General features: G+C 38.5%; 1 protein-coding gene across 9 annotated transcripts in view; it reads left to right on the forward strand.

Annotated features, from left to right (window-relative positions):
• Positions 1-13,451, forward strand: part of PCNX1 (pecanex 1) — a 172,350-nt gene that overhangs the window by 152,102 nt on the left and 6,797 nt on the right. For 8 of the 9 annotated variants that reach the window (XR_007475658.1, XR_007475657.1, XM_004262188.3 and 5 more), the window contains 4 exons: positions 7,726-7,956; positions 8,799-9,073; positions 10,622-10,827; positions 12,756-13,198. Coding sequence is in view for 7 of the 9 variants with exons in the window: in XM_004262188.3 (XP_004262236.2) it covers positions 7,726-7,956; positions 8,799-9,073; positions 10,622-10,827; positions 12,756-13,198 (1,155 nt within the window). In the remaining 2 variants the exon portion in view is untranslated. Of the gene's footprint in view, positions 1-7,700; positions 7,957-8,798; positions 9,074-10,621; positions 10,828-12,755; positions 13,199-13,451 lie in introns of those variants that run through there. The other variant, XM_033422186.2, reaches the window with a different exon arrangement.

Here is a 13,451-nt window from a genome sequence, read left to right on the forward strand (position 1 = left end):
ACACAGGCTTGCTGAATGGATACAAAAGCAAGACCCATCTATATGCTGTCTACAAGAGACCCAATTCAGATCTAGGGACACACACCTAGGGACTGAAAGTGAGGGGATGGAAAAAGATATTCCATGCAAATGGAAATCAAAAGAAAGCTGGAGTAGCAATACTCACATCAAATAAAATAGACTTTAAAATAAAGAATGTTACAAGAGACAAGGAAGGACACTACATAATGATCAAGGGATCAATCCAAGAAGAAGATACAACAATTATAAATATATATGCACCCAACATGGGAGCACCTCAATACATAACGCAACTGCTAACAGCTATAAAAGAGGAAATCGACAGTAACACAATAATAGTGGGGGACTTTAACACCTCACTTACACCAATGGACAGATCATCCAAAATGAAAATAAATAAGGAAACAGAAGCTTTAAATGACACAATAGACCAGATAGATTTAATTGATATTTATAGGACATTCCATCCAAAAACAGCAGATTACACTTTCTTCTCAAGTGCGCACAGAACATTCTCCAGGATAGATCACATCTTGGGTCACAAATCAAGCCACAGTAAATTTAAGAAAATTGAAGTATGTCAGACATCTTCTCTGACCACAACGCTATGAGATAGAAATGGATTACATGGGGAAAAAAAACCATAAAAAACACAAATACATGGAGGCTAAACAATACGGTACTAAATAACCAAGAGATCACTGAAGAAAGCAAAGAGGAAATCAGAAAATACCTAGAGACAAATGACAATGAAAACACGAAGATCCAAAACCTATGGGATGCAGCAAAAGCAGTTCTAAGAGGGAAGTTTATAGCTATACAAGCCTACCTCAAGAAAAAAGAAAAATCTCAAATAAACAATCTAACCTTACGCCTAAAGGAACTAGAGAAAGAAGAACAAACAAAACCCAAAGTTAGCAGAAGGAAAGAAATCATAAAGATCAGATCAGAAATAAATGAAATAGAAACAAAAAACAATAACAAAGATCAATAAAACTAAAAGCTGGTTCTTTGAGAAGATAAAATTGATAAACCATTAGGCAGACTCATCAAGAAAAAGAGGGAGAGGACTCAAATCAATAAAATTAGAAATGAAAAAGGAGAAGTTACAGCAGACACCGCAGACATACAAAGCATCCTAAGAGACCACTACAAGCAACTCTATGCCAGTAAAATGGACAACCTGGAAGAAATGGACAAATTCTTAGAAAGGTGTAACCTTCCCAGAACGAACCAGGAAGAAATAGAAAATATGAACAGACCAATCACAAGTAATGAAATTGAAACTGTGATTAAAAATCTTCCAACAAACAAAGGTCCAGGACCAGATGGCTTCACAGGTGAATTCTATGAAACATTTAGAGAAGAACTAACACCCATCCTTCTCAAACTCTTCCAAAAAATTGCAGAGGAAGGAACACTACCAAACTCATTCTATGAGGTCACCATCACCCTGATACCAAAACCAGAGAAAGATACTACAAAAAAAAGAAAATTACAGACCAATATCACTGATGAATATAGATGCAAAAATCCTCAACAAAATACTAGCGAACAGAATCCAACAACACATTAAAAGGATCATACACCACGATCAAGTGGGATTTATCCCAGGGATGCAAGGGTTCTTCAATATACGTAAATCTGTCAACGTGATACACCATATTAACAAATTGAAGAATAAAAACCATATGATCATCTCAATAGATGCAGAAAAACCTTTGACAAAATTCAACACCCATTTATGATAAAAACTCTCCAGAGAGTGCGCACAGAAGGAACCTACCTCAACATAACAAAGGACATATATGACAAACCCACAGCAAATATCATTCTCAATGGTGAAAAACTGAAACATTTCATAAGATCAGGAACAAGACAAGGATGTCCACCCTCACCACTATTATTCAACAAAGTTTTGGCAGTCCTAGCCACGGCAGAGAAGAACAAGAACTAAAAGTAATCCGGATCAGAAAAGAAGAAGTAAACCTGTCACTGTTTGCAGATGACATGATACTGTACATAGAGAATCCTAAAGATGCCACCAGAAAACTACTAGGGCTAATCAATGAATTTGGTAAAGTTGCAGGATACAAAATTAATGCACAGAAATCTCTGCCATTCCTATACACTAATGATGAAAAATCTGAAAGTGAAATCAAGAAAACACTCCCATTTACCATTGGAACAAAAAGAATAAAATACCTAGGAATAAACCTACCTAGGGAGACAAAAGACCTGTATGCAAAAACTATAAGACACCGATGAAAGAAACTAAAGATGATACCAACAGATGGAGAGATATACCATGTTTTTGGATTGGAAGCATCAATATTGTGAAAATGACTATACTACCCAAAGCAATTTACAGAATCAGTGCAATCCCTATCAAAGTACCAATGGCAATTTTAACAGAACTAGAACAAAAAATCTTAAAATATTTATGGAGACACAAAAGACCTCGAATAGCCAAAGCAGTCTTGAGGTAAAAAAAAACAGAGCTGGAGGAATCAGAATCCCTGACTTCAGACTGTACTACAAAGCTACAGTAGTCAAGACAATACAGTACCGGCAGAAAAACAGAAACATGTATCAGTGGAACAAGATAGAAAGTCCAGAGATAAACCCACGCACCTATGGTCAGCTAATCTATGACAAAGGAGGCAAGGGTGTACAGTGGAGAAAAGACAGTCTCTTCAATAAGTGGTGCTGGGAAAACTGGACTGCTACATGTAAAGGAATGAAGTTAGAACACTCCCTAACACCATACACAAAAATAAACTCAAAATGGATTAGAGACCTAAATGTAAGACTGGACACTATAAAACTCTTAGAGGAAGACATAGGAAGAACACTCTTTGACATAAATCACAGCAAGATCTTTTTTGATCCACCTTCTAGAGCAATGGAAATAAAAACAAAAACAAACGGGACCTAATGAAACTTCAAAGCTTTTGCACAGCAAAGGAAACCATGAACAAGGTGAAAAGACAGCCCTCAGAATGGGAGAAAATATTTGCACACGAATCAATGCACAAAGGATTAATCTCCAATATATATAAACAGCTTATACAACTCAATATTAAAGAAACAAACAACCCAATCCAAAAATGGGCAGAAGACCTAAATAGACATTTCTCCAACAAAGACATACCAATGGCCAAGAAGCACATGAAAAGCTGCTCAACGTAATTATTAGAGAAATGCAAATCAAAACTACAATGAGGTACCACCTCACACCAGTTAGAATGGGCATCATCAGAAAATCTACAAACAACAAATCCTGGAGAGGGTGTGGAGTAAAGGGAACCCTCTTGCACTGTTGTTGGGAATGTAAATCGATACAGCCACTATGGAGAACAGTATGGAGGTTCCTTCAAAAACTAAAAATAGAATTGCCATATGATCGAGCAATCCCACTACTGTGCATATACCCAGAGAAAACCATAATTCAAAAAGACACGCACCCCAATGTTCATTGCAGCACTATTTACAATAGCCAGGTGATGGAAGCAACCTAAATGCCCATCGACAGACAAATGGATAAAGAAGATGTGGTACGTATATACAATGGAATATCACTTAGCCATAAAAGGAATTAAATTGGGTCATTTGTAGAGATGTGGGTGGATCTGGAGACTGTCATACAGAGTGAAGTATGTCAGAAAGAGAAAAACAAATGTCATATATTAACGCATATATGTGGAACCTAGAAAAATGGTACAGATGAACCGGTTTGCAGGGCAGAAATTGAGACACAGATGTAGAGAACAAACATATGGAAACCAAGGGGGAAAGCAGCCAGGGGTGGGGGTGGGGGTGTGATAAATTGGGAGATTGGGATTGACATGTATACACTGATGTTTATAAAATTGATGACTAATAAGGACCTGCTGTATAAAAAAATAAAATTTAATTTAAAAATATTTTTAAGTACATATTGTATTATTTTATTTATATAAAATTTAAAACAGGCCCAACTAATCTCTAGTGACAGAAGGCAGATCAGTGCTTGTTTGGGATGTAGAGATTGAATACCAAAAGGCAGGAGGGAACTTTGGGATGATGGAAATGTTCTATATCTAGATTGTAGCAGTGATTACACGAGTTTGCACATTTGTCGAAACGCATCTCACTGTACTCTTAAAATGGGTGCAGTTTGTTGTGTGTAAATTATACGTCAACCTGATTTTTTAAAAAAGATCCTGTTCCCAGAGAGCTAAAAATACGAAATTTGTAATAACTTTTGTTTCAGACACAGTCTTTGATAGGGTGCTTTTAGCGATTTCATAGATTTTTTTTAACTTTAGCTTTTTTCCTTTACAGTTCTTTTTTAATTTTTTAATTCTCCAATCTAATGTGTTATATGTTTTTTACTTTAGAAATTAAAACTGTTATCTGTGTAATATTTAATTTTACAGTGTCCTATAGTGTATCAGTGCTCTCATACACATTATATCACCCACAACCCAGAAAATTATTTTAATCCCCGTTTTATAGATGAAGATTAATCAAAACTTAGAGAAATTACGCAAATTGCCCTTTTCATGTGTTCTCTCTTGTCCTCTATTTAATCATTTTATAAAACAGCATATTTCCTTATTTTTTTCTCTTTCGCTGGTCTCTTTAAGGATTTACCTGGTTGTTAGAAGTAAAATAAACCAGTTAAAGTCTGTCTTGGTTTACAAGAGATATATAATGAAAATCTTACAATCTGTGATCTCCTTGAGGACAAGGGCAATATTAATCTCTATGTCTGTGTCCTCCTTGCTTAGCACAGTGCTTGGCCCCCTGTGAATGTTTGCTACATGAGTTTCATTGTTTTCGAAAAATAATATTTCGTGTGCCTCCGCTCATAACTTCTTATGAGAAGTTTCTAAAATGCTTTTGAAATCTTTTCCTAGAATTGGAAACATTATCTCTTTTTATTTATTTGAAAACTAATGAAAAACATTGAAAAGTAAACATCTCCCAAGAGTAAGCACCTTCCGTCATCCCATACCATCATACAACAGCCCCACAAAGAAGTCACTGCCAATAATTTGACGCCTATCTTTTCTGACTTCCCCAAGTTCATGCAGACATTTCCAACTATATGTATAAATATCTTCCTTTTTAAAAATGTAATCATGCTATAGAAATTGATCTGGAGTGCAAGCTTTCTTCCCATTTAGTTTACCATGGACACCTTTCTAAGTTAGCACATATAGAGGCACACCACATTCTTTAATGACTCTGTAGTATTCCAGAGTATAATTTTTACTCCAGTTATTAAGCTATCTCACTATTCATGGACATTCTGATTGTTTCAGTTTGTTTTTTTAATAAAATTATTTATTTATTTTTGGCTGTGTTGGGTCTTCATTGCTGTGCGTGGGCTTTCTCTGGTTGCGGTGAGCAGGGGCTACTCTTTGTTGTGGCATGCAGGCTTCTCATTGCGGTGGCTTCTCTCGTTGCGGAGCACGGGCTCTAGGCATGCGGGCTTCAGTAGTTGTGGCACCCAGGCTCAGTAGTTGCGGCTCATGGGCTTTAGAGCACAGGCTCAGTAGTTGTGGCTCACGGACTTAGTTGCTCAGCGGCATGTGAGATCTTCCCAGTCCAGGGATCGAACCCATGTCCCCTGCATTGGCAGGTGTATTCTTAACCACTGAGCCACCAGGGAAGTCCCTGTTTCAAATATTTTATCAGTAAAACAGTGCTGAATGATGTACATAGAAGTTTACATATTCATTCAACTATTTTAAGTGAGAAGAAATATTTGGACAAGACTAAGCATTCTCCACTTTTGGCATGCCTAATGATTTCCAACTTTGTTTCCGTTTTATTAAGAATGTGATTATTGCCTGTCTCTGTATGTTTATTTTCCATTCAAATAATTGTACAAATACCGCTATCCAAGGATGTCATTCCTTCCCTAATTGAACAGCTTGATGAAAGAGAGCACATCTTATGGCATCTAGCTATCTGCTGGTGTAGGAAAGTGAACTCAGTATTTAAAAGAAAGATTAGCATGGTTGCTGGTGTGTGATGGACAGAAGTCAAGAGCCATCCATCAGTATTTTAAGTAGTAAATTCTCTTAGGGCATGTTCACTAGAAGCAGAGTCAGAGTCCAGGATTCTCGTGCAAAAGACTAATTGAGGGGATGCCCTCAGGACAGTCTGTGAGGAAATGATGGAAGCAGGAAAGAGCAAGGGAAGAAGCTAAGCAGAAGTGTCTTTCAGCTGAGTTCTAGCCTCCCCTGGTCTCCAGAGGGAGCTCTGGAGTGTGAATGTCACCCAGAGTTCCGTTTTGTACCTTGCACCTCCACAGCCAAGGGGGGAATAATCCTCTCCCGGCATTTCCTACCCAGGCAGCTCCATTAGCTGAAGGCAGTTCATAGAAAACGGAACAGCTGTGAGCTGTTACGAGCCAAGCTCAAAGCAGTGGAGCGAGGAGTGCACCAGCCTTATAAAAAGTCTGGAGAGGCACTAGTAGGTCGTCTTGCCTGGAGTCCTTTCCCTTCCCCCACGGTGCCGTCTCCATCCACTGAAAGTGTACTCATTCTTCAAGATCCAGCCCCAGACCACCTGCACTGTGTAGCTTTCCCTAATCACAGCAACTGGATTTGAAAGGTGTTGCAGTTAACTTTTATAATAGTAAATTTTTAAAAATCAGAATGAAAAAATACTCTAAAAAATGTGTTCAAGTCCTGGCATTACAATCATATACTAATTTTCTAAACCTAGGAAGCAGTTAAGCCTCTTTGAGCTTCAGTTTTGATATTTGTAAAATTCTGGTATTACCTGCTCAATCTACTTCACCAGGTTGTTGTAAGAGTGAGATGAAATCTTGTATCGGAGAACTTCTTCCATTATGTACCCACGTGTACAGTGAAGACTTCCCTTAGTCTCATGTAGATGAACCCCCAGACTTGGAAGTGCATTCTTGGGGACATCGGCTTCTTGCTGTCACTGTCTGTCCTCCAGATAGCACATACTCCAGTCAGTTGACTTGAGCACAAATGAGTCACTTTACCTGGATGTAAAAATTTATCAAGGCAGCCAATATAATATTTGTGTTTCCTTAATAGCACACCATTTCAGAAATTCTGATTTGTGTTATGATTATTTTGGATTTATATCCTGTATCCCCTGTTAATTTTTAGGTTTCTGAATGGGAAACACATTTCATATACTCCTTTGTTTCATCCATGCTACCTGCCACGTAGTCTTGCGTGTGGTAGATATTAAATAACGACTTGTCAAATAAGGCCGAGAGGTTTTTTAGGGAAGACTTTACTAGCTTCTCTAGGGCTAGGACCCTTAATTTGTCCTCAGAGCTCATAGTTTTGAGCCTTATCTTAACTAAATGAGAGGCAGGATAAAATGGTTTATTATAATCATTCTAGAGATGTGGCTTTAAGTGAAAAGCACCTAGTTAAAAAGAAACGCAATTAGAGACCTTTTATGTAGTTTTAGCCTCCCTTAACTGATAGCAGTGAGAGAATCCTTTAACAGAAAAAAAAAATGAATGAAGATATGAAAACCGACTTGAATAATTTATGTCTAATAATATTAACATGTGCTGAAATGAAATATATAAACTAGTTTTTTAAGACTTTTAATTTAGTAACTGATTTAGTAATTTCAGAAGCTTTCATCATCCTGGAAGTCATTCTCTTCTTTTCCTAAAATTGTAGGTGTATTTTTTATCTCTGTGTATAGGACCATTTCACTTCTCCGGATGAATACGATGACCCCACTGTGCTCTATGAAGCCATTGTGTCTCATGAGAAGAACCTCGTCATAGCCCACGAAGGGGACCCTGCGTGGCGGAGTGCAGTCCTCACCAACTCACCCTCCCTGCTTGCTCTGCGGCACGTCATGGATGATGGCGCCAACGAGTACAAGATCATCATGCTCAACAGACGCTACCTTAGCTTCAGGGTCATTAAAGTAAGGTTTGGAGGCACGCGTTTGCCTCTGAAAACAATGGAACTTAGATAACTATCCAAACTTTTAAAAAGTAATTGAAACTCTTTTATAGAAAACAAAAATAATGACCATACTACATTAACGTTTATTGTTTTTGAGCTCTTAATTTATTTTGTCAGTAATTTACTCTGTCCTCTGAAATTTTTTCATGTGCCATAAAGCCTTACATTTTTTGCTTATTTCTCTCTTGCCTGTTATATGTGCTCTTGGGGAAGCATCTCTTCCTAAAATGTCAGCACTGTATTGCTAATAAGATGTGATTCCTAGGTTGCAAAATAATACTACAGCTTGTACTTCACAGTAGCTAACTGTGAATGGTTCGCTCTAACTTGCTTTTTTGTTTTGTTGTTTTTTTTAAGCATCTCAGGGCTTTAGGAGGCTTAATCTCTGACATTTTATTTTGATAGTTTGTAATGTTTTTTCTTCATTTAATCAGCCCCCAAAATCACAAACATCCTTTCGACTCTAAATGTTTGTTACCTCTCATTTCTATCAAAAATATTTATTATCTTAGTTACAAAATTCAGTGCTTCACCAATTTAGAAAACTAAATGGACTACATTTTACTTGGTATTTTTACAAGACAGCAGAGGGAAGAGCTCTGTAGGTGTTTATTATTTAATAGCCTAATGACAGTGGAAAATAGTTAACTCCTGTTCAGGTGTGACCTGCTTATATTTGTTTCCTGCTTTTCACAGTTGGTTATCGTAATGTCTTTTATGTCCCTCCCATTTCCACTCTTCTGTTTATATAAATTTTATTCTTGGCCCCTTAACCTAATTCCCCTGTGTTCTGGTTTTCAGGTGAATAAGGAGTGTGTCCGAGGCCTTTGGGCAGGGCAACAGCAGGAACTTGTTTTCCTACGTAACCGTAACCCGGAGAGAGGTAGCATCCAAAATGCCAAGCAAGCTCTGAGGAACATGATAAACTCATCTTGTGACCAGCCTATTGGCTACCCGATCTTCGTCTCACCCCTGACAACTTCTTACTCTGACAGCCATGAACAGCTTAAAGAAATTCTTGGGGGACCGATCAGCTTGGGAAATATCAGAAACTTCGTAGTGTCAACCTGGCACAGGTGAGCCCTAGGACTGCCTTTTCCAGTGGTGGTGTGTCCTGACCCGCTTAGTCTAGGCAGTGTGCATTAGCACCACCTGGAAAGATTGTAGGAAAAGTACAGATGCCACGGTACAATAAAAACCTGTTACACCTGAGCTTCATGAAGTAGAATCTGAGCATTTGTATCTGCAAACTCTTACTAAGTAAATCTAATGTACAGTAGTCTGGTCAGGAACCACTGCTCTAGCATTTAGTAGAGTCTTGGATAATTCCCTCCTTGTAGTTTTTTAAACTCTCTATTGCAGCTTATTGCCACTATTAGAATGTGTGGGTCAGCAAACAGGGCAAATGAGAGAAAAATAAAAGAAACTGGTGCAAGTCGATTACATTCTTTTTGTATTCCGTTCCAGCAGTAGGGGGAGCATGCTGTCCATGTTGAAACTCCTCCTTGTGAGATGCAGAGATACTGCTGCCATTTTAACAGTTAGTCAGCACTCACATCTCAAATATTTAGTGTCTTCAATTATGCACATGAATTTTTTTCCTCTGCCTTTTGTGTGGTAAATTATGATATATGGTGCAGGAACATCATAATTTGATGGATGGCAAAGAAAAATCTCAGATTAAGAGTTGTTCAGATCCTTAAATATCAAAACTTAATCCAAAATAAGACTAGAGCAACAAACTCAGAAATAGGTGTTTTAAAATTCTTCCAGGAATACCCAGCATTAAAGAGTAAAATTTCACCATTTTAACGTCTACCCCTATTCAAACAGAGGGAAGAATACAAACCAGGGTAGTGTTCAAAGAAGTTTTCTTTTCAAAAAATACGTGTTGTGCTGGAATTGCCTTGTTTGCCCAGGACTGAGTGGTTTTCTGGGATGCAGGACTTTCAGTGCCAAACTGAGACAGTTGTGGGCAAGCCAGGAGAGTTGGTCACCCTACGTTTTAAAAAAGAGAAGAGGGCTTCCCTGGTGGCGCAGTGGTTGAGAGTCCACCTGCCAATGCAGGGGACGCGGGTTCATGCCCCGGTCCGGGAGGATCCCACATGCCGCGGAGCGGCTGGGCCCGTGGGCCATGGCCGCTGAGCCTGTGCGTCCGGAGCCTGTGCTCCGCAACGGGAGAGGCCACAACAGTGAGAGGCCCGTGTACCGCAAAAAAATAAAAAAAATAAAAAAGAGAAGAAAAATTATTACAGCCGTTCTCTTCAGGTGTGCTACAGAATAAATTAGGTTTAATTTAAATCAATTAGGTATCGTGGGTTGTATACAGTGACAAGGATACTATTTCCAGCTGAGATCTTAGTGGAACAACTTGTTATGTGCAGTTCTTTGTTATGGTGTAGAAGAGATGATAGAGTGTAGTGTAAAAGTGAAGTTGATTAGAAGAACGGAGGCAGTGAGTATGAGGGAGATACGCAAACATCATAGACTCTTTTGCTTCTTAATGTTGATTGCCCCATGAAGATTTCCAAAGGTGAACATTAGTAGCATTAAATGTTCGGAATACAGTACCTATCTTGAAGTGATCTTGGGACCATGCCTCCTACTCCGATGTTTGTTCCTAGGTTAAGGAAAGGTTGTGGAGCTGGCTGTAACAGTGGTGGCAATATTGAAGATTCTGATGCTGGAGGTGGAGCCTTTTGCACTAGTAACAGTGCGACAACTGCCAGTGATCCCCACAGCAGTGCATCCCAAGGAAGCACTGGAAACCCAGGCCAGGGACCGGGAGCAGGACTCCATCCGCCTGTCACATCTTACCCTCCAGCACTAGGTAATGTGAAACAGAATTATGTGTGTAATGTTAGGCTGTCAACTGTGGGGTTCAGGTAGTATGTGTGTATAAAGAGGGTGACATATTACCTACTTGGAAATATATAAATAGAATGTTTTGTTTGATTCCCAATAAGATGTTATCCTACTTGTTTATATTAATCATTTAATATATATAAATATACACCATTTGAAATAGCATTTCTTTGAAAGTATCATTTTTAAAGGCCAATAATAGTTAACTAATATAATTTACTTCTCTCCTGTTGAACAACGATTTGGTTTCTTCTGAGTGTAATAGTCTTTGTATATAAATCTTTGTAATCACTTATTATTTTCTTAGGCTGGAAACTTTAAACATGGAATCAAGTCAAAGTTTATGAGAATATTTAAGACATGATACATAATGCCAAAAATCTTTCCAGAATTCTTTTTTATTTCTTTTACACCAATTGGTACTCTGACCAGTCGTCTAGAGGAATGCCCAGCTTTGGGTATCATTGTTTCCACCTCTGCTGCCTGCTCTCTCAGAGAGACGGGAGAAGGGGGTGGTCTTTAGTTGCATATTTTTAATTTGCATTGCTCTAATAATACCTGAGATTGGAAACTTTTAAATGAGTTTATCAGATCTTCTTTCTGAAGTACATGTTAAGTCTCTTGCCCATTTTTCCACTTGGTTACCTTTTTCTTATTTGTATATTCTGGATTGGAACTCTTGGTCAGTTTTCTGTACCACAGACATCTTTTTCCATTCTGTATCTTGGCTTTCCCTTCTCTTTCTGTGAAGAGTGGCTTGCCTTTTTTTGTTAAGTTCTTAATTTTTGTGTAGAGCAATTTACTGATCTTTTCCTTTATGATTAATACTTTTTGTATCCTATTTAAGAAATTTTTCCTTATCCCAAAGGAAGCTATTCTTTTACTAATTTGCCTTTTACATGAGAGCTGTAATCCACCTGGCATGCAGCAGGACTCAGATCTTACCTGTTCCTGGATGGCTGGTCGGTTGATCCAGCACTGTCCTTTCCCCCTCTGTTTTGCATGGATCAGATGAAGTTTTAAAAACATTTACTTAAAATGATTCAAAAAAATGTAATGGCACTGGAATTGTTAAGACTCTAAATAGGTGTGTGATCGACATTTTGTTATGTTCTTTTTTAACTTCTGAGTGAAAACCTAAAACTGCCAGTGTGCTTCTTTAAATACCTTTTACTTTTAACATTGATTAGCTCTTTTTATTTTCAGATTAAAAAGTACATGTAGTTATTTTTCAATATAATTGATAATAATTTTCTAATAATCTTCACATCACTCTTCACAAATCTGAAGAATCCTATCGAGCCATTAGAAGAAAGGACACAGGATAACCTACTATTTAGTATCACTGATCATTCATATTCAGTAGTGATCCCTTAATGTACATGCATATTACAGTGTGGCATCACTGTGCCTCTATAGGTAGTATAGCTTGTCATTGGGATAGATTGAAAGGGCATTAATACTGTATTTTGAGAAATAGTAGCTACAGAGCTTGCCACATAGTAGATCCTTAATAAATATTTCTCACTGTCTCATTTCTATGAGATATTCATGTATTCTGAAATATTTCAGTGAAAAATTTTAGGATTTATCTCAACCTAAATACCTGCTATTTCCTATAAATTATTTAATTGTATTTTTTTATGCCCCAGAATTTGAATTTTAAAAAGCTTCAGCAAATAGAAATTATGTTACAAAAACCACATAAGAAAATAGATCTCAGATATTTATCTCTTTTTGGCAACTTTAAAATTTTTAGGTATAAATATTAAATTCACCAACTAATTTAAGGTGCGAGGCTTAAGGGAGAAAGTCTTAGAAACTACTGAAGAAGCAGTTGTGTTTGGGTCATCCCACTGAGAAGGAGCGCTGCTGTTGTTTCTCCCTCCCCAGCCGCTAGCCACAGCTCTCACTCTGTGCAGTCCAGCCTGGTCCGGCAGTCCCCTGCCCGGGCCTCTGTAGCCAGCCAGTCGTCATACTGCTATAGCAGCCGGCACTCATCTCTCCGGATGTCCACCACGGGATTTGTGCCTTGTCGGCGCTCTTCCACCAGCCAGATATCGCTTCGCAACTTACCGTCATCCATCCAGTCCCGCCTCTCTGTGGTGAACCAGATGGAACCCTCCAGTCAGAGCGGCCCGGCCTGTGTGCAGCATGGCCTGCCTTCCTCTAGCAGCTCCAGCCAAAGCATCCCAGCCTGCAAGCATCACACCCTCGTGGGCTTTCTTGGGACAGACGGTGGTCAGAGCAGTGCCGCTGATACGCAGCCCGGCAACACCTTAAGTCCTGCCAATAATTCCCATGCCAAAAAGGGGGAGGTGATTTACAGAGTCCAGGTGAGTAAGCCCACGGTTCTTCTTGCACTGTTTCTCTTACTTGTTTGTTTTTATTTCTTGTTTTTTTTGAGTGAAGGACTCTTGTGAAGACACACCTTATATTGCTTAGTCTGAAGACTAGAACAGTTTTGAATGTTGAAAAAATGTTTCTGCCGGTATAAAAACTGAAAGCAAGCAGTTTTTCACTGGTGGTATTTGTTCCCTCTTCAGCCATGGTTATGTGGCCATTGCAGTTAAGGTCTCCTAGGAGGCT

The sequence above is a fragment of the Orcinus orca genome, chromosome 2 (assembly GCF_937001465.1).
Source record: "Orcinus orca chromosome 2, mOrcOrc1.1, whole genome shotgun sequence".
NCBI classification, from domain to species: domain Eukaryota; kingdom Metazoa; phylum Chordata; class Mammalia; order Artiodactyla; family Delphinidae; genus Orcinus; species Orcinus orca.